The following is a 21,796-nucleotide window of genomic DNA, read 5'->3' on the forward strand; positions in this document are numbered from 1 at the left end:
GCTTCGACACGTTTTGTATTTATTTCGGCCTATGTCCTTCCCTGCTCTGTATAAGCATTAGGCCTGTAAGTGCACAGGATAGGCTACATTTTGGGGATAGAGCGAGTGCGTGCATATGATTTGCACGGTGATGGATGAGTGAGGGCTGGAACGATGGGGTCCCGTTGGCGCACCAGCCATTCAATCCCGAATTACTTATATGCACAATGGCGCAACGGCTTCAGGCGGACCGCTTCTAACCTGGTTAGAGTCATAGCGCGCGACAGCTCTATGACTAGTGGTGCCACGTCTGTGGTAGAGAGAGAGGCTGAGGGCGAGACAACTACATGGGTTCTGATTCAGGGTCCGGCTCGTGCGCGCCCAAGGACTGCAAAATCCTTTGTTGGGCTCGTGGAATAGGGCACACAACATACCTGCACGATGACAGACACAAAGCCAACAGATCAATCTGATATCATGCTTCAGACAATATCACAATCACACATCACACAACAGTTAGGCATATGAGGAAATATGCATCAGACAGCATTTTATTTAGACAATTAGTTTATATACAGTTGAATAACTGGAGTAAACTGATTAAGCTGAAACAGTACGCGGTGGCATACAGTGTTGAAACAACAACTTGTATATTGCATTGAAGTTGACAATCTTTTTTTAATGAAAAGTGAGTGGTACCCTATTGAGCAGCTCAACGTAACAGCACCGGTATTGAGGAGAGATGATTTATATATGTTGAAGGGAAACTGAGTAAGCTATAGGAATAAAATGGTTTGAAATGTATAGGCCTATTTGTATTTTTGTTTAACCTGCAAATTATGAGCCTGTAGGTCTACAATAACCAGCCGAGGAAGAACTCAGATAATAAAAACACCCCATTAAAAGTTGAGGTCTTTAGACATGCATTACATGCATATGAATGGGGACAACGGTGAGGCATACGAATGACTAAACATGTGTTCAACAGTCCATGATAATGTCCATGATTAAGCTTTAAAAAGCAGAGACAGAAACGAAAATGAACGGATAACTATTGTGACTGCATGTTATTAACAGGTATTCATTCTATTGTACTTTATTTTATAGGCCAATATTGCGATGTTTTTTGTTTTATAATTGATATCATTGTTATCATCATAGTTTTTGTGACATGTAAGTCCATACAAGATAAAGTATCTGAGTTAGAGACACTGTAGTGGATAATATAACGACTATTCTCTCCCGGTGCTCCCCGCCCTTCAAACGCAATGCAACCGGGCCTGACCGCGCGCCCTTGCTGCCACCACGGTGTGCCATGCGTTCAGACAACATACATTTTCAAGAGGATTCCTAACGTTATTGATATTGTTGTAGACTTGTTGTGCGCGGAGAAACCCCAGTCCTGACACAGCAAGATGCGGGTTATTCAATGGGACATAAACATGGCAATGCGGCAGGTTGTAATGCCATTAGACTGGGCCACTGGCAAAGTAAGCGGTGATAGTACGAGAAGAGCCCTCTGCCGCTATCGAGAGCTGCTCTTTTACATATAAAACCGTATTATATTATTACACGCACACAGGGCCAGTGGCCATATTCCCATAATCAATTTAGCACGCGCGTAAAACTGTTAATTTAAGCAACACAAGCTCCAAGGGTTTGGACGATATGATTTTGTCGAATATAGGCTATTTTCTTCTAACGAAGAACCTCTTAATTTCTCAAACGGTTGAATTAAGGACCCAGATGTAGCAGAGAGGACACTCCTGGTTGTCTATGCAACTGATAATTCATGTGTTTAATAAACGTTACATCGATTTAGTGTCACTTCCATTCCAGCCCCGGAATAAGAGGAGACGCTGAGATTGTGCTCTAACCACCCTGGGCATTATAAGCTTATGGCCCATGAGGCGCGTGCTAGTGTGTTTCATATCACGTTGGATGCCACTGAACAATAACTTAAATCAATTTATGGGGAGTCAATGCGTTTATGAAAGCTTTCCATGGTATCCACTGATTGAAACGCGTTTAGTTTGGTTCTGCAGTCAGACACTCTTGAGGTGACGCATACACCCATACACAGGCTACCACTCTTACACGGAGAGAAAGGCGACATCTTGAACAACATCAAATAAAATATGTAATTCCAGAAATCAGAATCATATCAGGAGTTTATCTGGCATAAAGACGTCTGGCTGAGGGTTAACTTCGCGCGCATTAGTAATGCATGAGTAGTGGGAGGGGGCTGACCGTGCACGATGCCCCCCAATAGACTCTCGAGACATTGTCATGGAAAGAGACCACCGCCTCGTTATTGTCTCGCGGACTGCCAAGTTTATTATAAACACTGCGCGAGCTGGCCGGTGCGCTGTCATACTGAGCGCAAGGCGAGGTGGTCCGGAAGGGAGCGAGAGCGAAACTGACGTGGATGGAAGAGGAAGATACTGATACTGAGAGAGAAAAGAAGAACGAAATTTCAGGAATATTACTTTCAAGGAAGAGAGCGACGTGAAGAAAGACATATATATGGTAAAATAACATCCTGCTTTGACTGAAAACAAGAACCAAATTGAGAGCGGGACTGAACTCGGGGACCTAAAGCTGGTCATTGGAGAAATTTGAAAAACGGAATTCATTCTGTGGTGTTTTTACAGTTTTAACCGTTTTAATTCCTCTCGAATCCGGATAAGTACATTTCATCCAGCGCTCGCCCCAGAGTTGTCGTCCTCGCGCCTCCATGTATAAAATGGATTACTCCTACCTGAACTCATATGACTCGTGCATGGCGGCCATGGAGGCATCGGCCTACGCGGACTTCAGCTCGTGCAGTCAGGCCAGCTCGTTCCAGTACAACCCGATCCGGACCGGGTTCGGTGCCAACCCGGGATGCGCACCTCTGAGCACCGCTAGCTGCACACTGGGGTCCCTTCGGGAGCACCAGCCCACACCCTACTCCACAGGTAAGAGCGCGTAGAGAGCATGGGGAGAGGGTATAGTGGGGCATGAGTGGGAGATTTGTCTCGCAGGAGTTGCTCACAGCGGTGTTTTATCTCCAGCTGTTGGCTATAGTTAAAGCGTCTGGTCTTATTTGAAATACTTGCGTAAAATGTCATTTTTGTTATTTTATTATACCAACTAGGCTAATCGAAGAAGGAAAGACATTTCATTTGATTAATCATAACTCAATTAATCGAAATTATAAATATTCTGTTTCATATTATCATACCTCTTAATTTGAGGGTCTAATCTTTCGTTTATGTTCGTTGGCATGGGGATAATTCAGTCAGTGTACAATTCGGTAGATGGCAAATATATCTGTATTATCAACTAATCAAATTTGTCATTTGTTTAGTCTATTTAATAGAACTTAGCCTATCCTAAAATGTACCCTATCCATCATTTTCTATTTAATTCGTTATGTGGTCACGATTCGACTGCGCAATTCAAATGTTTATTTTTTGCTACCTTTCCATTACATACATTTCCAATTGTATAATTAATGTCGATATGATGGAAAACTAGATTCTTTATTTATTTACAATTTTGCCGGATGAGAAAAAAGAAGCTTTACGTATCGGTTTCTTTTTTTCTCATATTATTCAACTGTTACCATGTACCTGCAACAAAGGTAGCTCAGATGTGCGAGTGCCTTTTGAATTTACAATTTTGCAAGATGAAATGTCTTGAGATGCACAACCTCGTTTTCATGTGTCCAAATGAGAAAAAAAAGAAACAAACAATAGCTCACTTAGTAACAAAAATAATATGGTAACTACTGTCTTATATTAATAACAATTAAATAACAATGACGTTTTATAGTTACTAAGAGGCCTACAACTAATAAAACGGAATTATCTTCAACAAATGGTTGAAGCCAGCTTGTTCGAAAAGCGCGTCCTGCTGCGCCTAAAACCTCATTATTGCAATGTTTATATTTATATGTGAATTCCCTCTAACTTTCTGGATAAGCTAATAATAAAAAAAAAAAAGATTTTATTGTAGTTCTAATGAAGGCGCACTGACAGACCGTGGCGTTCGGTATGCACGCGCTCTCTCTTTCTGGGGGGAAAAAACACTTTATATAAAATATCTGTATCTAATGATCAGGCTGCATGACACTTTTCATTTTTTTAAATGAAATTGAATGAAATAATGAAACTGGAATGTGATTAGTGTATCACATTTTATTCGATGCCCTTGTTGATAGCCTATCAAATTATGTTATTCCATGTTTAGTTTAGGCAAATTTGACCAAATTACAAATTATTTAATTTAGTTAATGGTATAATTACAACTAGCTAATTGTATAAATATAGTCATATATTTTTGTACGATTATGGACTACCTCACTATCATAGACTAAACCGAAAGAGAAGCGTCTGAATAATAAATTTTATAAATATGGGAACCACGATATTTCACCTAGGCCTACTGATATATTCCGTTAGTTGAATTGATCAAGTCAATTAAAACGTGTATTGTACAGGGAAAAACATCTTCAGCCTCAAGCTATAGCCTACGAGGTCAGACAAAGGCATCTCCATAACATAGCCTATAGAAAAACGCCTAAAAAACAATAAAACAGAGCATCACTAATTCGTTTTATTGTGATTGGTTCAACTCCGCAGTTCCATACAAGTTCTTCTCCGACCCATCCGGTTTAAACGAGAAGCGGAAACAGCGGCGCATAAGGACCACCTTCACGAGCTCACAGCTGAAGGAGCTGGAGCGCGTGTTCGCGGAGACCCACTATCCCGACATCTACACGCGCGAGGAGCTTGCGCTCAAGATCGACCTTACTGAGGCGCGGGTGCAGGTGAGTCCAGGGTTCTGATGAAAAACACGAATTCACAATAGATAAAACATTTTCATCCGTGTATGGGTTTACACCATCATGTTTATTTGGTTAATGCAGTCAGTTATTGTCGAAATGATTGTTATATACCAAATTGTAATCTATACATCCTTCATGAGTATATTTTAGAGATAGTATGTATTTTGATGTGTATATTTATTTTGTTGGCTTTTTCTTTTGGTTGTATTTTTAGACGTTTGAATGAGACTAAACTTTATTGTCTGTCTATGTCAGGTGTGGTTCCAGAACCGGAGGGCTAAGTTCCGTAAGGTGGAGCGTGCGGCCAACTCTAAATCCAATGGGACTGGGGGCCCAGGAGGGAACAATGGCAATGCTGGGGGGAAAAAGGGTGAGCCCAGATCTTCCTCAGATGATGACGAATCAAAAGAGTCCACCTGCAGTCCCACCCCTGACAGCACCGCCTCGCTGCCCGGCTCAGCCAATGGGAACATGGGTAGCCCTGCCAGCCTCAGCCCCAGCCCCGCCCCTGCTAATGGTGGCTACGCCAACACCTCCAGCTCCCCCGTTCTACAGGGGCTCAAATCCCCTGGCTGGCCCACCCTAGGCCCCGCCCACCCAGGAATGGCCCAACCCGCAGCCCAAGCTCCAGAGCTGCTGAAGGCGTGGCAGCCTGCAGACAGTATGACAGGGCCTTTCGCTGGCGTGCTCTCCTCCTTCCACCGGAAACCCAATGCTCTCAAGACTAACCTGTACTAGAGACAAGGAGCAGAGATCTCTAGTATAATTACTGTATATCTATACAGACTAACCTGTACTAGAGACAAGGAGCAGAGATCTCTAGTATAACTGCTGTATATCTATACAGACTAACCTGTACTAGAGACAAGGAGCACAGATCTCTAGTATAACTGCTGTATATCTATACAGACTAACCTGTACTAGAGACAAGGAGCAGAGATCTCTAGTATAACTGCTGTATATCTATACAGACTAACCTGTACTAGAGACAAGGAGCAGATATCTCTAGTATAACTGCTGTATATCTATACAGACTAACCTGTACTAGAGACAAGGAGCACAGATCTCTAGTATAACTGCTGTATATCTATACAGACTAACCTGTACTAGAGACAAGGAGCAGAGATCTCTAGTATAACTGATGTATATCTATACAGACTAACCTGTACTAGAGACAAGGAGCAGATATCTCTAGTATAACTGCAACTATATCTATACCCAGACTAACCTGTACTAGAGACAAGGAGCAGAGATGTCTAGTATAACTGCTGTATATCTATACAGACTAACCTGTACTAGAGACAAGGAGCAGAGATCTCTAGTATAATTACTGTATATCTATACAGACTAACCTGTACTAGAGACAAGGAGCAGAGATCTCTAGTATAATTACTGTATATCTATACAGACTAACCTGTACTAGAGACAAGGAGCAGAGATCTCTAGTATAACTGCTGTATATCTATACTCTCCTTCCCCTCTATCTACTGCCCCCCGGAGTGGGACTATCCGTTTCATTTATCATTACCCGGACTCTCTAAGTGACAGTTGTAGTTTGTGAATATGTGTTTGTGTTGAAGTGTGTGTAACATGCATCTCATACGGGTGTGTGAGTGTGTGTCAGTTGTTCTGTATGTTCTCACTCCAACAAAGCCCCCCAACACACACACACACTATACACAGTCCAAAGGCATTAGCAGACATTGTGCACTTAGTAACACTAGCTCCTAGCCCCTGTACCTCCTGATTAGTAACACTAGTTCCTAGCCCCTGTACCTCCTGATTAGTAACACTAGTTCCTAGCCCCTGTACCTCCTGATTAGTAACACTAGCTCCTAGCCCCTGTACCTCCTGATTAGTAACACTAGTTCTAGCCCCTGTACCTCCTGATTAGTAACACTAGGTCCTAGCCCTGTACCTACTGATTAGTAACACTAGTTCCTAGCCCCTGTACCTCCTGATTAGTAACACTAGTTCCTAGCCCCTGTACCTCCTGATTAGTAACACTAGTTCCTAGCCCCTGTACCTCCTGATTAGTAACACTAGCTCCTAGCCCCTGTACCTCCTGATTAGTAACACTAGCTCCTAGCCCCTGTACCTCCTGATTAGTAACACTAGCTCCTAGCCCCTGTACCTCCTGATTAGTAACACTAGTTTCTAGCCCCTGTACCTCCTGATTAGTAACACTAGTTCCTAGTCCCTGTACCTCCTGATTAGTAACACTAGCTCCTAGTCCCTGTACCTCCTGATTAGTAACACTAGTTCCCTAGCCCCTGTACCTCCTGATTAGTAACACTAGCTCCTAGCCCCTGTACCTCCTGATTAGTAACACTAGTTCCTAGCCCCTGTACCTCCTGATTAGTAACACTAGTTCCTAGCCCCTGTACCTCCTGATTAGTAACACTAGTTCCTAGCCCCTGTACCTCCTGATTAGTAACACTAGTTCCTAGCCCCTGTACCTCCTGATTAGTAACACTAGTTCCTAGCCCCTGTACCTCCTGATTAGTAACACTAGCTCCTAGCCCCTGTACCTCCTGATTAGTAACACTAGTTCCTAGCCCCTGTACCTCCTGATTAGTAACACTAGGTCCTAGCCCCTGTACCTACTGATTAGTAACACTAGTTCCTAGCCCCTGTACCTCCTGATTAGTAACACTAGTTCCTAGCCCTGTACCTCCTGATTAGTAACACTAGTTCCTAGTCCCTGTACCTCCTGATTAGTAACACTAGCTCCTAGTCCCTGTACCTCCTGATTAGTAACACTAGTTCCTAGCCCCTGTACCTCCTGATTAGTAACACTAGCTCCTAGCCCTGTACCTCCTGATTAGTAACACTAGTTCCTAGCCCCTGTACCTCCTGATTAGTAACACTAGTTCCTAGCCCCTGTACCTCCTGATTAGTAACACTAGTTCCTAGCCCCTGTACCTCCTGATTAGTAACACTAGTTCCTAGCCCCTGTACCTCCTGATTAGTAACACTAGTTCCTAGCCCCTGTACCTCCTGATTAGTAACACTAGTTCCTAGCCCCTGTACCTCCTGATTAGTAACACTAGCTCCTAGCCCCTGTACCTCCTGATTAGTAACACTAGTTCCTAGCCCCTGTACCTCCTGATTAGTAACAGTAGCTCCTAGTCCCTGTACCTCCCGATTAGTAACACTAGTTCCTAGCCCCTGTACCTCCTGATTAGCAACTCCTCTGTACTGGGGAGGGGACCCCAAATCGCTCTGTACTGGAGGGGACCCCAACTCCTCTGTACTGGAGAGGGGACCCCCAAATCCCTCTGTACTGGAGAGCGGACACCCAAATACAACTATCCCCCTGAAGGCCAGACCAGATTCCCTCTCACATCCTCGCTACACCCATGCCAGTGAACCCCAAACTCCTACTGTCAGACAACCCCACCCCTCCCCTCTGATCCCCATTCCCACCAGACTACCAGCTCAAACATCTCATAGCAATGTTCCCTCCCTGACTGACTGGCTGGCTGGGGGAAGGAGGTAGGGATTTAAGAGTTGTGTTTTGGGATTCAGGTCAGCATTGTTGGACATTCTCTGACTGCAGCTTGAACACTAGTAGACCAGTGGTCGACCGTACTTACTGCATAAAACACACGTCACTCTAATGGTCTGTGACACGACTCCTCCTCTCCCCGTCTCCCCTCCCTGTCTCCCTCTCCCCCTCCCTGTCTCCCTCTCTCCCCCTCCCTGTCTCCCCTCCCTGTCTCCCTCTCCCTGTCTCCCTCTCCCCCTCCCTGTCTCCCTCTCCCCCCCTCCTGTCTCCCTCTCCCCATCTCCTTCTCCCCCTCACTGTCTCCCTCTCCCCGTCTCCCTCTCCCCCTCCGTCTCCCTCTCCCACTCCCCATCTCCCTCTCCCTGTCTCCCTCTCCCCATCTCCCTCCCCCTGTCTCCCTCTCCCCATCTCCCCCTGTCTCCCTCTCCCCCTCCCTGTCTCCCTCTCCCTGTCTCCCTCTCCCTGTCTCCCTCCCTGTCTCCCTCTCCCCCTCCCTGTCTCCCTCTCCCCATCTCCTTCTCCCCCTCACTGTCTCCCTCTCCCGTCTCCCTCTCCCAGTCTCCCTCTCCCCCTCCGTCTCCCTGTCTCCCTCCCTGTCCCCCTGTCTCCCTCTCCCCGTCTCCCTCCCTGTCCCCCCTGTCTCCCTCTCCCCATCTCCTTCTCCCCCTCACTGTCTCCCCCTCCCTGTCTCCCTCTCCCTGTCTCCCTCTCCCCTCCCTGTCTCCCTCTCCCTGTCTCCCTCTCCGGTACTATAGAGACGGTACTCAAGACAACTTTACTGGAAAGCAGTTATTTATGGAAGAGAAAATAGTGGAGTAACAATGTTTTTTTGTGACCAAAACCAGTATGTCTTTTTTAAATGGACAGATATCGAAATGTTGTAATTGAAAATGATTTGTAAATAGTAATATATTAGTTATAGTCTAGTGTTTTTTCCCACATTACTCTGAGGAGTTGTTCATTACAGAGCATGTCACAGCTCACTGCCCATCCTGTCTACATAAGGGCAAAGGGAAGGCTTATAGCAACTGTATGAAGGGTTATAGAGGTTGTGTGAAGGGTTATAGCACTACTGTAATATTCTGTCAAATAAATCTACCCTATAAAAACATTGCTCAAATGAACAAGATGTGGTGTTGTGTGTGACCGTCTGTGAGCATTGGGAGGAGGAGCTAAAGGATCATATCACTCTTTTCTGCACTCACAGTTTCTCCTCCTCAAATAACCTCCGTCTTGTCTCACTCACACAGTTTCTTCTCCTCCTCAAATAACCTCTGTCAAGGTCTCACTCACATAGTTTCTTCTCCTCCTCAAATAACCTCTGTCAAGGTCTCACTCACATAGCTTCTTCTCCTCCTCAAATAACCTCTGTCAAGGTCTCACTCACATAGCTTCTTCTCCTCCTCAAATAACCTCTGTCAAGGTCTCACTCACATAGCTTCTTCTCCTCCTCAAATAACCTCTGTCAAAGGTCTCACTCACATAGCTTCTTCTCCTCCTCAAATAACATTTGTCAAGGTCTCACTCACACACACAGAAAGGGAGTCACAGTAGCCAGTTTTCTAGTCTCAGCACCAATAACAGAAAGAAAGTGTACAAATATACTGATCCCCTGTGTCAAAACTGAAGCTCCTGAAGCCAGGGATGGTGAAATCAGCCTTCATTGAGCCCTCATAGTAAACAACAGAACAAGACGTCATCACCATTGACAAGTCAGTATTCATTCACCACAGAGGACTACAGTCAGTTATTTTTAATAGCGTGCTGTATGTTGTATTAAACAATACAAGGCATTTTCTATTTTACTCATAGTTCTTCCTTGTCCCCTTGTAGGTATTTCCATTTAACACATACAGTGGGGCGAAAAAATATTTAGTCAGCCACCAATTGTGCAAGTTCTCCCACTTAAAAAGATGAGAGAGGCCTGTAATTTTCATCATAGGTACACTTCAACTATGACAGACAACATGAGGAAAAAAACCCAGAAAATCACATTGTAGGATTTTTAATGAATTTATTTGCAAATTATGGTGGAAAATAAGTATTTGGTCACCTACAAACAAGCAAGATGTCTGGCTCTCACAGACCTGTAACTTCTTCTTTAAGAGGCTCCTCTGTCCTCCACTCATTACCTGTATTAATGGCACCTGTTTTAACTTATCAGTATAAAAGACACCTGTCCACAACCTCAAACAGTCACACTCCAAACTCCACTATGGCCAAGACCAAAGAGCTGTCAAAGGACACCAGAAACAAAATTGTAGACCTGCACCAGACTGGGAAGACTGAATCTGCAATAGGTAAGCAGCTTGGTTTGAAGAAATCAACTGTGGGAGCAATTTTTAGGAAATGGAAGACATGCAAGACCACTGATAATCTCCCTCGATCTGGGGTTCCACGCAAGATCTCACCCCGTGGGGTCAAAATTATCACAAGAACGGTGAGCAAAAAATCCCAGAACCACACAGGGGACCTAGTGAATGACCTGCAGAGAGGACCAAAGTAACAAGGCCTACCATCAGTAACACACTACGCTGCCAGGGACTCAAATCCTGCAGTGCCAGACGTGGCCCCCTGCTTAAGCCAGTACATGTCCAGGCCCGTCTAAAGTTTGCTAGAGAGCATTTGGATGATCCAGAAGAAGATTGGGAGAATGTCATATGGTCAGATGAAACCAAAATATAACTTTTTGGTAAAAACTCAACTCGTTGTGTTTGGAGGACAAAGAATGCTGAGTTGCATCCAAAGAACACCATACCTACTGTGAAGCATGGGGGTGGAAACATCATGCTTTGGTGCTGTGTTTCTGCAAAGGGACCAGGACGACTGATCTGTGTAAAGGAAAGAATGAATGGGGCAATGTATCGTGAGATTTTGAGTGAAAACCTCCTTCCATCAGCAAGGGCATTGAAGATGAAATGTGGCTGGGTCTTTCAGCATGACAATGATTCCAAACACACTGCCCGGGCAACGAAGGAGTGGCTTAAAGCATTTCAAGGTCCTGGAGTGGCCTAGCCAGACTCCAGATCACAACCCCATAGAAAATCTTTGGAGGGAGATGAAAGTCCGTGTTGCCCAGCAACAGCCCCAAACATCACTGCTCTAGAGGAGATCTGCATGGAGGAATGGGCCAAAATACCAGCAACAGTGTGTGAAAACCTTGTGAAGACTTACAGAAAACGTTTGACCTCTGTCATTGCCAACAAAGTATTGAGAAACTTTTGTTATTGACCAAATACTTATTTTCCACCATAATGTGCAAATAAATTCATAAAAAATCCTACAATGTGATTTTCTGGATTTTTTCTTCTCATTTTGTCTGTTTTAGTTGAAGTGTACCTATGATGAAAATTACAGGCCTCTCTCATCTTTTTAAGTGGGAGAACTTGCACAAATGGTGGCTGACTCAATACTTTTTTGCCCCACTGTAAATGTAGTCAGTTACGGTGCCAAGAGAAACAAACAGTGTTGATGGATTAAATATTAGCTTTTTATTTGCTGAAAAAACAACGATAACAAGAGATCAATGGTTACATTGTTACAACCAGAAAGACCAGACTGGAGCTCGAAACAGACAATCTTTACAGGAAATAACCTACAGAGAATAACAGGAGAACAGTGTTATGGCAAGGTGGAGTTGGCAGGGCTGTGTAGCTTGACTAGGGAGGAGTGGACGAATCAACACTCTCATAAGGAAAGAATCGAACTTGGCATCAAAGTCACTGGGGGTCATTGGAGAAGAGAAAGGGGAGAAGGCACTGGGGTCATTGGAGAAGAGAAAGGGAGAAGGCACTGGGGGTCATTGGAGAAGAGAAAGGGAGAAGGCACTGGGGGTCATTGGAGAAGAGAAAGGAGAAGGCACTGGGGGTCATTGGAGAAGAGAAAGGGAGAAGGGATGGGAGAGGGGGTATAGGAGAAGGGATGGGAGAGTTGGGGTTTAGGAGACGGGATGGGAGAGGGGGTTTAGGAGAAGGGATGGGAGAGGGGGTTTAGGAGAAGGGATGGGGAGAGGGGGTTTAGGAGAAGGGATGGGAGAGGGGTATAGAGAAGGGATGGGAGAGGGGGTATAGGAGAGAAGGGATGGGAGAGTTGGGGTTTAGGAGACGGGATGGGAGAGGGGGGTATAGGGGGGTGGGAGAGGGGGTATAGGAGACGGGATGGGAGAGAGGGGGTATAGGAGACGGGATGGGAGAGGGGGTATAGGGAGACGGGATGGGAGAGGGGGTATAGGAGACGGGATGGGAGAGGGGGTATAGGAGACGGGATGGGAGAGGGGGTATAGGACGGGATGGGAGAGGGGGTATAGGAGACGGATGGGAGAGGGGGTATAGGAGACGGGATGGGAGAGGGGGGTATAGGAGACGGGATGGGAGAGGGGGTATAGGAGACGGGATGGGAGAGGGGGGGTATAGGAGACGGGATGGGAGAGGGGGGGTATAGGAGACGGGATGGGAGAGGGGGTATAGGAGACGGGATGGGAGAGGGGGTATAGGAGACGGGATGGGAGAGGGGGTATAGGAGACGGGATGGGAGAGGGGGTATAGGAGACGGGATGGGGAGAGGGGGGTATAGGAGACTGGATGGGAGAGGGGGGTATAGGAGACGGATGGGAGGGGGTATAGGAGACGGGATGGGAGAGGGGGGTATAGGAGACGGGATGGGAGAGGGGGGGTATAGGAGACGGGATGGGAGAGGGGGGGTATAGGAGACGGGATGGGAGAGGGGGGGTATAGGAGACGGGATGGGAGAGGGGGGGTATAGGAGACGGGATGGGAGAGGGGGTATAGGAGACGGGATGGGAGAGGGGGTATAGGAGACGGGATGGGAGAGGGGGTATAGGAGACGGGATGGGAGAGGGGGTATAGGAGACGGATGGGAGGGGGGATAGGAGGGATGGGAGAGGGGGTATAGGAGACGGGATGGAGGGGGGGTATAGGAGACGGGATGGGAGAGGGGGGTATAGGAGACGGGATGGGAGAGGGGGTATAGGAGACGGGATGGGAGAGGGGGGTATAGGAGACGGATGGGAGAGAGGGGGTATAGGAGACGGATGGATGGAGAGGGGTATAGGGAAGAGACGGGATGGGAGAGGGGGTATAGGAGACGGGATGGGAGAGGGGGTATAGGAGACGGGATGGGAGAGGGGGGTATAGGAGACGGATGGGGAGAGGGGGGTATAGGAGACGGGATGGGAGAGGGGTATGGGATGGGAGGGGGGTATAGGAGACGGGATGGGAGAGGGGGTATAGGAGACGGGATGGGAGAGGGGGGTATAGGAGACGGGATGGGAGAGGGGGTATAGGAGACGGGATGGGAGAGGGGGTATAGGAGACGGGATGGGGAGGGGCCACAATGCTATCGGGTTTAAGGTGATAACAGATTAACAAGACATTCACTCACATTTCTCCTGTTTCCTCTCATTGTGCAACACAGTCATTTCTTTTTTTACAACAGTCAAATAACATCAACATGTACATTTATATAAAACAAATTCATGAATGTTAATGTATAATGTTAAAAACAGTCCTTTATATCACTTGGTGTCTCTTCAGTTCCTTACCTGTGGTCCTACTGAGGTTGCCAGGACAACAGCACCACCATGTGGTGAAAAGAACAACCAGCAGCGTGTGATGTGTGGCAGTGTTTCTCAGTAAGGATCCTGGGGACCCACTGTGTTTAGGCTGGCTCAGCATCAATTAAACACTAATTAGTACATGGACAACTGCATGACGGGTCTGCAGTTTGTGCTACTGAAAGGGGCCTTGGAGCCCAGCACGGCTCAACAAAATATTCAGTCAAACAGTGCTGGTGTGGTTCGCTACATTCCCTTTATCTCAAAAACATAAAACACAAAAAAACACTGAACCAATGAACAAATAGTCAATAATCATATTCATGAGCGGAATAAAAACAATAACAAACTCAGTTCTACCAAGCTGTTTTTCTAGCTGAGGCCTGAAGAAGTCGCAGCCTGACGATGTCACTGAATGTCTACTACATCCCAGGAGCAGAAGGGGGCGGGGTGAGAGGGAAGGGGCGGGGTGAGAGGGAAGGGGTGAGAGGGAAGGGGGTGGGGTGAGAGGGAAGGGGAGGGGTGAGAGGGAAGGGGGGCGGGGTGAGAGGGAAGGGGAGGGGTGAGAGGGAAGGGGGAGGGGTGAGAGGGAAGGGGAGGGGTGAGAGGGAAGGGGCGGGGTGAGAGGGAAGGGGGAGGGGTGATAGGGAAGGGGGAGGGGTGAGAGGGAAGGGGGCGGGGTGAGAGGAAGGGAGGGGTGATAGGGAAGGGGAGGGTGTGAGAGGGAAGTGGGAGGGGTGAGAGGGAAGGGGAGGGTGAGAGGGAAGGGGGGCGGGGTGAGAGGGAAGGGGTCTGTTATGCAGGTGGCAGGGTAGAGGTCCATGTTTTGATTCTTAACAAAGGACTGAAATGTTTCTACTGTTTAAATAAGGCTGGCTAACACAACAGCCACAGTGACATTAACATAAAGACACTTACACAGTACAATACATCTAAAAAAAAAAGGACGTTCAAAAAATCTGTTGGTCAACAGAAAGTATAATGGAGTGCAATTTCTCTCAGAAGGCACAGTCTGGCATGGATTAGCACGTCTCAGCTCAGCACGGACCGGTTCAGCTCACTTCTGCTGCTTCTGCTGTCTCAGGCTCTCCAGCAGAATCCTCTTGTGGGCGGGGTCTAGAATGCCTGCTTCCTCTAGGTCCTCCTCTGTGATGTCACTGAGGAGGAACATGATTGGATGAGATTCATGAAGTGACATGTTTCATGATTGTGTGTGTGTGTGTTTCTCAAAAAGCCTACTAGCGTACTCCCGAGCACGCAAATTGCAGCACGGGAGGGTCGGAGTATGAGTCCAAATCAAAGTATCTGAAACGGAGCACGGAGGACACTTCTCAAATGCGATCTCTGTTCGTAAATATTTTGATGCAGAGGCTTCAACGGAAAGTATTCAAAGAAATATGGAGCAAAACCACGTAATAAATTATGCACATTTTCGTGAAATCAATGGCGTCCATTATTTGAGCTGAAGCGCGAGAGAAAATACACTCCGACTTCGGAATCAAATGTTGCCTATTCACATCTCATAAGCTTGACTACAATATTTTATCTTGATGCCTTAATAAATACATGCTGTGTTAATTTTGGTATGGTTACCTGCTTACAAGTCAATAGAGCTAACTGGCTAGCTAGTACTGTTAGTTAGCCAGATAGTCACAAATAATTGTTAGCTTGCGACCCATAAAGAACTGACATCTACCTTGGATAATGTTCGTGTTCGGTCATTTATGCCTGTTATACTATCTGGTTAGCGATATTAATACGATTCACATTTAGCTAGCTGATAGTTATGATGTAAAAACGGTTGCTTTGTGTATATATTGTTTCATCTCTATCGCCTCTGTCCTGCAGGGAGGTTCAGTGAATGGGTACGTCCATAGTAAGTCAATAGGGCTGACTGGATAGCTTGAAGGAAGGTTCAGTGAATGGGTATGTCCATAGTAAGTCAATAGGACTGACTGGATAGCTTGAAGGAAGGTTCAGTGAATGGGTATGTCCATAGTAAGCCAATAGGGCTGACTGGATAGCTTGAAGGAAGGTTCAGTGAATGGGTATGTCCATAGTAAGCCAATAGGGCTGACTGGATAGCTTGAAGGAAGGTTCAGTGAATGGGTACGTCCATAGTAAGTCAATAGGGCTGACTGGATAGCTTGAAGGAAGGTTCAGTGAATGGGTACGTCCATAGTAAGTCAATAGGGCTGACTGGATAGCTTGAAGGAAGGTTCAGTGAATGGGTACGTCCATAGTAAGTCAATAGGGCTGACTGGATAGCTTGAAGGAAGGTTCAGTGAATGGGTACGTCCATAGTAAGCCAATAGGGCTGACTGGATAGCTTGAAGGAAGGTTCAGTGAATGGGTATGTCCATAGTAAGCCAATAGGGCTGACTGGATAGCTTGAAGGAAGGTTCAGTGAATGGGTATGTCCATAGTAAGTCAATAGGGCTGACTGGATAGCTTGAAGGAAGGTTCAGTGAATGGATATGTCAATAGGGCTGACTGGATAGCTTGAAGGAAGGTTCAGTGAATGGGTACGTCCATAGTAAGCCAATAGGGCTGACTGGATAGCTTGAAGGAAGGTTCAGTGAATGGGTATGTCCATAGTAAGTCAATAGGGCTGACTGGATAGCTTGAAGGAAGGTTCAGTGAATGGGTATGTCCATAGTAAGTCAATAGGGCTGACTGGCTAGCTAGCTAGCTGGCCATGAAGACTTGCTAAGTAGCTACCAATAAATAATTGACATCTACTGTACCTTGCATTTATGCCTGTTTAACTAGTTAGCTGGCTATCTAGTTAGCCTGCAACTCATCCCCCTTGGCGTTTCCTCTGTTTAGTTGCATTACAACCTGTAATTTGAATGGATTTGCATTTCCATTTCATGTCATGGACAAACACAAAATAGTCCAAATTGGTGAAGTGATAAAAATAACTTGTTAAAATAACCCCCGACCCCCCCATAAAATGGATAAGTGGTGTGTGCATATGTATTCACTCCCTTTGCTATGAAGCCCCTAAATAATATCCGGTGCAACCAATTACCTTCAGAAGTCACAGAATTAGTTAAATAAAGTCCACCTGTGTGCAATCTCAGTGTCACATGATCTCAGTATATGTACATCTGTTCTGAAAGGCCACAGAGTCTGCAACACCACTAAGCAAGGGGCACCATGAAGACCAAGGAGCTCTCCAAACAGGTCAGGGACAAAGTTGTGGAGAAGTACAGATCAGGGTTGGGTTATAAACAAAATATCAGAAACTTTGAACATCCCACGGAGCACCATTAAATCCATTATTAATAAATGGAAGGAATATGGCACTACAAGAAACCTGCCAAGAGAGGGCCGCCCACCAAAACTCACAGACCAGGCAAGGAGGGCATTAATCAGAGAGGCAACAAAGAGACCAAAGAAAACCCTGAAGGAGCTGCAAAGATTGGAGTATCTGTCCATAGGACCACGTTAAGCCGTACACACCACAGGGCTGAGCTTTACTTATAGAAGAGTGACCAGAAGAAAGCCATTGCTTAAAGAAAAACAATAAGAAAGCATGTTTGGTGTTCGCCAAAAGGCTTGTGGGAAACTCCCCAATCATATGGAAGAGGGTACTCTGGTCAGATGAGACGAAAATTTACCTTTTTGGCCATCAAGGAAAACACTACGTCTGGCACAATCCCAACACCACATCACCCCGAGAACACCATCTCCACAGTGAAGCATGGTGGTGGCAGCATCATGCTGTGGTGGTGGCAGCATCATGCTGTGGTGGTGGCAGCATCATGCTGTGGGGATGTTTTCATCGGCAGGGAAACTGGCCAGAATTGAAGGAATGATGGATGGCACTAAATACAGGGAAATTCTTGAGGAAACCTGTTTCAGTCTTCCAGAGATTTGCGACTGGGACGGAGGTTCACCTTCCAGCAGGACAATGCCCCTAAGCATACTGCTAAAGCAACACACGAGTGGTTGGAATGGCCTAGTCCATGCACGCTCAAATTCAGTTTTTTTTTGTGTCTTATTATTTCTTGCTTGTTTCACAATTAAAACATATTTTGCATCTTCAAAGTGTTAGGCATGTTGTGTAAATCAAATGATACAAACATCTATTTTAATTGTAAGTTGTAAGGCAACAAAATAGGAAAAATGCCAAGGGGGGTGAATACTTTCCCAAGCCACTGTATATCTAGCTGATAATTAGGAAGTGAAACGTTTGCTTTGTGTATATCTTGTTTGGCCCATTGTCGTCATTGTCCTGGCTGGAAGAAGGTTCAGTGAATGGGGCGGTGCCGTGTGAGGTAACACAGTAAATTGTCCTGGCTGGAAGAAGGTTCAGTGAATGGGGAGGTGCCGTGTGAGGTAACACAGTAAATTGTCCTGGCTGGAAGAAGGTTCAGTGAATGGGGAGGTGCCGTGTGAGGTAACACAGTAAATTGTCCTGGCTGGAAGAAGGTTCAGTGAATGGGGAGGTGCCGTGTGAGGTAACACAGTAAATTGTCCTGGCTGGAAGAAGGTTCAGTGAATGGGGAGGTGCCGTGTGAGGTAACACAGTAAATTGTCCTGGCTGGAAGAAGGTTCAGTGAATGGGGAGGTGCCGTGTGAGGAAACACAGTAAATTGTCCTGGCTGGAAGAAGGTTCAGTGAATGGGGAGGTGCCGTGTGAGGAAACACAGTAAATTGTCCTGGCTGGAAGAAGGTTCAGTGAATGGGGAGGTGCCGTGTGAGGAAACACAGTAAATTGTCCTGGCTGGAAGAAGGTTCAGTGAATGGGGAGGTGCCGTGTGAGGTAACACAGTAAAATGTCCTGGCTGGAAGAAGGTTCAGTGAATGGGGAGGTGCCGTGTGAGGAAACACAGTAAAATGTCCTGGCTGGAAGAAGGTTCAGTGAATGGGGAGGTGCCGTGTGAGGAAACACAGTAAAATGTCCTGGCTGGAAGAAGGTTCAGTGAATGGGGAGGTGCCGTGTGAGGTAACACAGTAAATTGTCCTGGCTGGAAGAAGGTACAGTGAATGGGGAGGTGCCGTGTGAGGAAACACAGTAAATTGTCCTGGCTGGAAGAAGGTTCAGTGAATGGGGAGGTGCCGTGTGAGGAAACACAGTAAATTGTCCTGGCTGGAAGAAGGTTCAGTGAATGGGGAGGTGCCGTGTGAGGAAACACAGTAAATTGTCCTGGCTGGAAGAAGGTTCAGTGAATGGGGAGGTGCCGTGTGAGGAAACACAGTAAATTGTCCTGGCTGGAAGAAGGTTCAGTGAATGGGGAGGTGCCGTGTGAGGTATCACAGTAAATTGTCCTGGCTGGAAGAAGGTTCAGTGAATGGGGAGGTGCCGTGTGAGGTAACACAGTAAATTGTCCTGGCTGGAAGAAGGTTCAGTGAATGGGGAGGTGCCGTGTGAGGTAACACAGTAAATTGTCCTGGCTGGAAGAAGGTTCAGTGAATGGGGAGGTGCCGTGTGAGGTATCACAGTAAATTGTCCTGGCTGGAAGAAGGTTCAGTGAATGGGGAGGTGCCGTGTGAGGTAACACAGTAAAATGTCCTGGCTGGAAGAAGGTTCAGTGAATGGGGAGGTGCCGTGTGAGGAAACACAGTAAAATGTCCTGGCTGGAAGAAGGTTCAGTGAATGGGGAGGTGCCGTGTGAGGAAACACAGTAAAATGTCCTGGCTGGAAGAAGGTTCAGTGAATGGGGAGGTGCCGTGTGAGGTAACACAGTAAATTGTCCTGGCTGGAAGAAGGTTCAGTGAATGGGGAGGTGCCGTGTGAGGTAACACAGTAAATTGTCCTGGCTGGAAGAAGGTTCAGTGAATGGGGAGGTGCCGTGTGAGGTATCACAGTAAATTGTCCTGGCTGGAAGAAGGTTCAGTGAATGGGGAGGTGCCGTGTGAGGAAACACAGTAAGGGTGGTGTGAGTGCTTTTCAAATGTAACATTTAATGTGTTCTCCACACTCTTGTCCTCACAAGAATGGACTCAAGAGAACCTCCTCGGAGAATGCACTTGGAGCATGAGAGTGTGGGAGCACGGTAGTATGCATATCGAGAAACACCCTGTGTGTCTGTGTACCTGAGGAACTCCAGGTCGTCCCAGCCGTTGTGTAGCAGACCTTCCTCATAGCGGTCCAGCCCTAATCTCTGTAGCCACTCTCCCACAGACGACTCCCCCACGGAGAGAGACGAGCTGCTGCTTCCCCACAGTGCCTACACACAGACACACACAGACAGAGACAGACAGAGACACACAGACAGAGGCACACAGACAGACACAGGGACAGAGACAGACAGACACAGAGAGACACACAGAGACAGAGAGACAGAGAGACAGAGAGACAGAGAGACAGAGAGACAGAGAGACAGAGAGACAGACAGACAGAGAGACACAGAGAGACACAGAGAGACAGAAACACAGAGACAGAAACACAGAGACAGAAACACAGAGACAGACACACAGAGACAGACACACAGAGACAGACACACAGAGACAGAAACACAGAGACAGAAACACAGAGACAGACACACAGAGACAGACACACAGAGACAGACACACAGAGACAGACACACAGACACACAGAGACAGAGACACACACAGACACACAGACAGAGACAGACAGACAGACATATAGACAGAGACACACAGACAGATAGACAGAGACACACAGACAGATAGACAGAGACACACAGACAGATAGACAGAGACACACAGACAGATAGACAGAGACACACAGACAGATACACACAGACAGATAGACAGATACACACAGACAGATAGACAGAGACACACAGACAGATAGACAGAGACACACAGACAGATAGACAGAGACACACAGACAGATAGACAGAGACACACAGACAGATAGACAGAGACACACAGACAGATAGACAGAGACACACAGACAGATAGACAGAGACACACAGACAGATAGACAGAGACACACAGACAGATAGACAGAGACACACAGACAGATAGACAGAGACACACAGACAGATAGACAGAGACACACAGACAGATAGACAGAGACACACAGACAGACACTTTAACACTGGAGAAGCTTTTCATTAACACATCATAATAACCTAACAACAACATGAGCACTTCTGCTTGCCTTTATGTCATAGTATCCCTCCCTCCCTCCTTCCCTTCCTCCCTCCTTCCCTTCCTCCCTTCCTCCCTTCCTTCCTCCCTTCCTTCCTTCCTTCCCTCCCTCCCTCCCTCCCTCCCTCCCTCCCTCCCTCCCTCCCTCCCTCCCTCTCCCTTCCTCCCTCCCTCACACAAACATCTCACTTCCTCTGGTAGGTGTTCAGCGATGCTCTCTGTGATGGGGGCTCGGGGAGGGAAGGTGCGACAGGCGTCCCCCAACCCCTGGCCTCTGAGGTGGGGGGGTGCAGAGGGGGCACGGGGAGGAGGGGGGTACTCGCTCTCACTCAGTGTCTTCGCCATCTGTAGCACCGAACATGATTGGTCGTCCAGCCCCCCGGGCCCTCCCCTCCTAAAGTCCTCCCCCAGGACGAAGGCAGGACTGGAATTGGCTGCGGGGATCTTCACCTCGGCCAGGTCTGGGTACAGGGGGCGTGGTTTAGAGAAGGGGGTGTCGGCCATCTCCAGTGCTCCTTTAGGGAGGGGGGGAGGGGGGAAGTCAGGAGGAGGACGGTTCAGTGTGCCTCCCGCTCCTCCACCTGACACCACCCCCCACCACTGCAATCCCATCATCCTCCGAGGACCCCTCCTCACTGATGGGCCGGACAGGGTGTCCAGCCGTGGGCCTGCTGGGGTGGGAGGACCCTGAGGAGGGCCTCCTTGCCCCCTCCAGACAGGAGTGCCTTACCGGCTGGGGGAGCAGGGGAGGGAGGAGCTCCGAGGACAGGGTGGCAGCTGATTGGTTAGGAACGCCTTCCAGGATGTAGTAGGCGGGGTTATTGTA

General features: G+C 47.1%; 2 protein-coding genes, 1 long non-coding RNA gene and 1 pseudogene across 3 annotated transcripts; 1 reads left to right on the forward strand and 3 right to left on the reverse strand.

Annotated features, from left to right (window-relative positions):
- Window positions 1-2,488: 2,488 nt before the first annotated feature.
- LOC127926582 (paired mesoderm homeobox protein 2A-like) lies at window positions 2,489-5,563 on the forward strand. Its single transcript, XM_052512019.1, has 3 exons — window positions 2,489-2,939; window positions 4,608-4,795; window positions 5,069-5,563. Exons 1-3 carry the CDS (start codon window positions 2,717-2,719, stop codon window positions 5,549-5,551), a joined length of 894 nt encoding a protein of 297 aa, XP_052367979.1. The 5' UTR covers window positions 2,489-2,716; the 3' UTR covers window positions 5,552-5,563.
- LOC127926583 (uncharacterized) lies at window positions 5,403-5,951 on the reverse strand. Its single transcript, XR_008124475.1, has 3 exons — window positions 5,853-5,951; window positions 5,605-5,790; window positions 5,403-5,542 (listed from the first exon to the last, which is right to left on the reverse strand). It is a non-coding gene; the product is annotated as an uncharacterized LOC127926583 (long non-coding RNA).
- A 482-nt stretch (window positions 5,952-6,433) lies between these two features.
- Window positions 6,434-9,988, reverse strand: LOC127926584 (uncharacterized). Its single transcript, XM_052512020.1, has 6 exons — window positions 9,930-9,988; window positions 7,631-8,099; window positions 7,560-7,595; window positions 7,165-7,380; window positions 6,768-6,947; window positions 6,434-6,661 (listed from the first exon to the last, which is right to left on the reverse strand). Exons 1-6 carry the CDS (start codon window positions 9,986-9,988, stop codon window positions 6,434-6,436), a joined length of 1,188 nt encoding a protein of 395 aa, XP_052367980.1.
- Window positions 9,989-14,672: 4,684 nt separating this feature from the next.
- The window catches only part of LOC118381878 (phosphatidylinositol 3,4,5-trisphosphate 5-phosphatase 2A-like), a 53,910-nt pseudogene continuing 46,786 nt past the window's right edge, over window positions 14,673-21,796 (reverse strand).

The sequence above is a fragment of the Oncorhynchus keta genome, unplaced genomic scaffold, assembly GCF_023373465.1.
Source record: "Oncorhynchus keta strain PuntledgeMale-10-30-2019 unplaced genomic scaffold, Oket_V2 Un_contig_7840_pilon_pilon, whole genome shotgun sequence".
Lineage (NCBI taxonomy): Eukaryota > Metazoa > Chordata > Actinopteri > Salmoniformes > Salmonidae > Oncorhynchus > Oncorhynchus keta.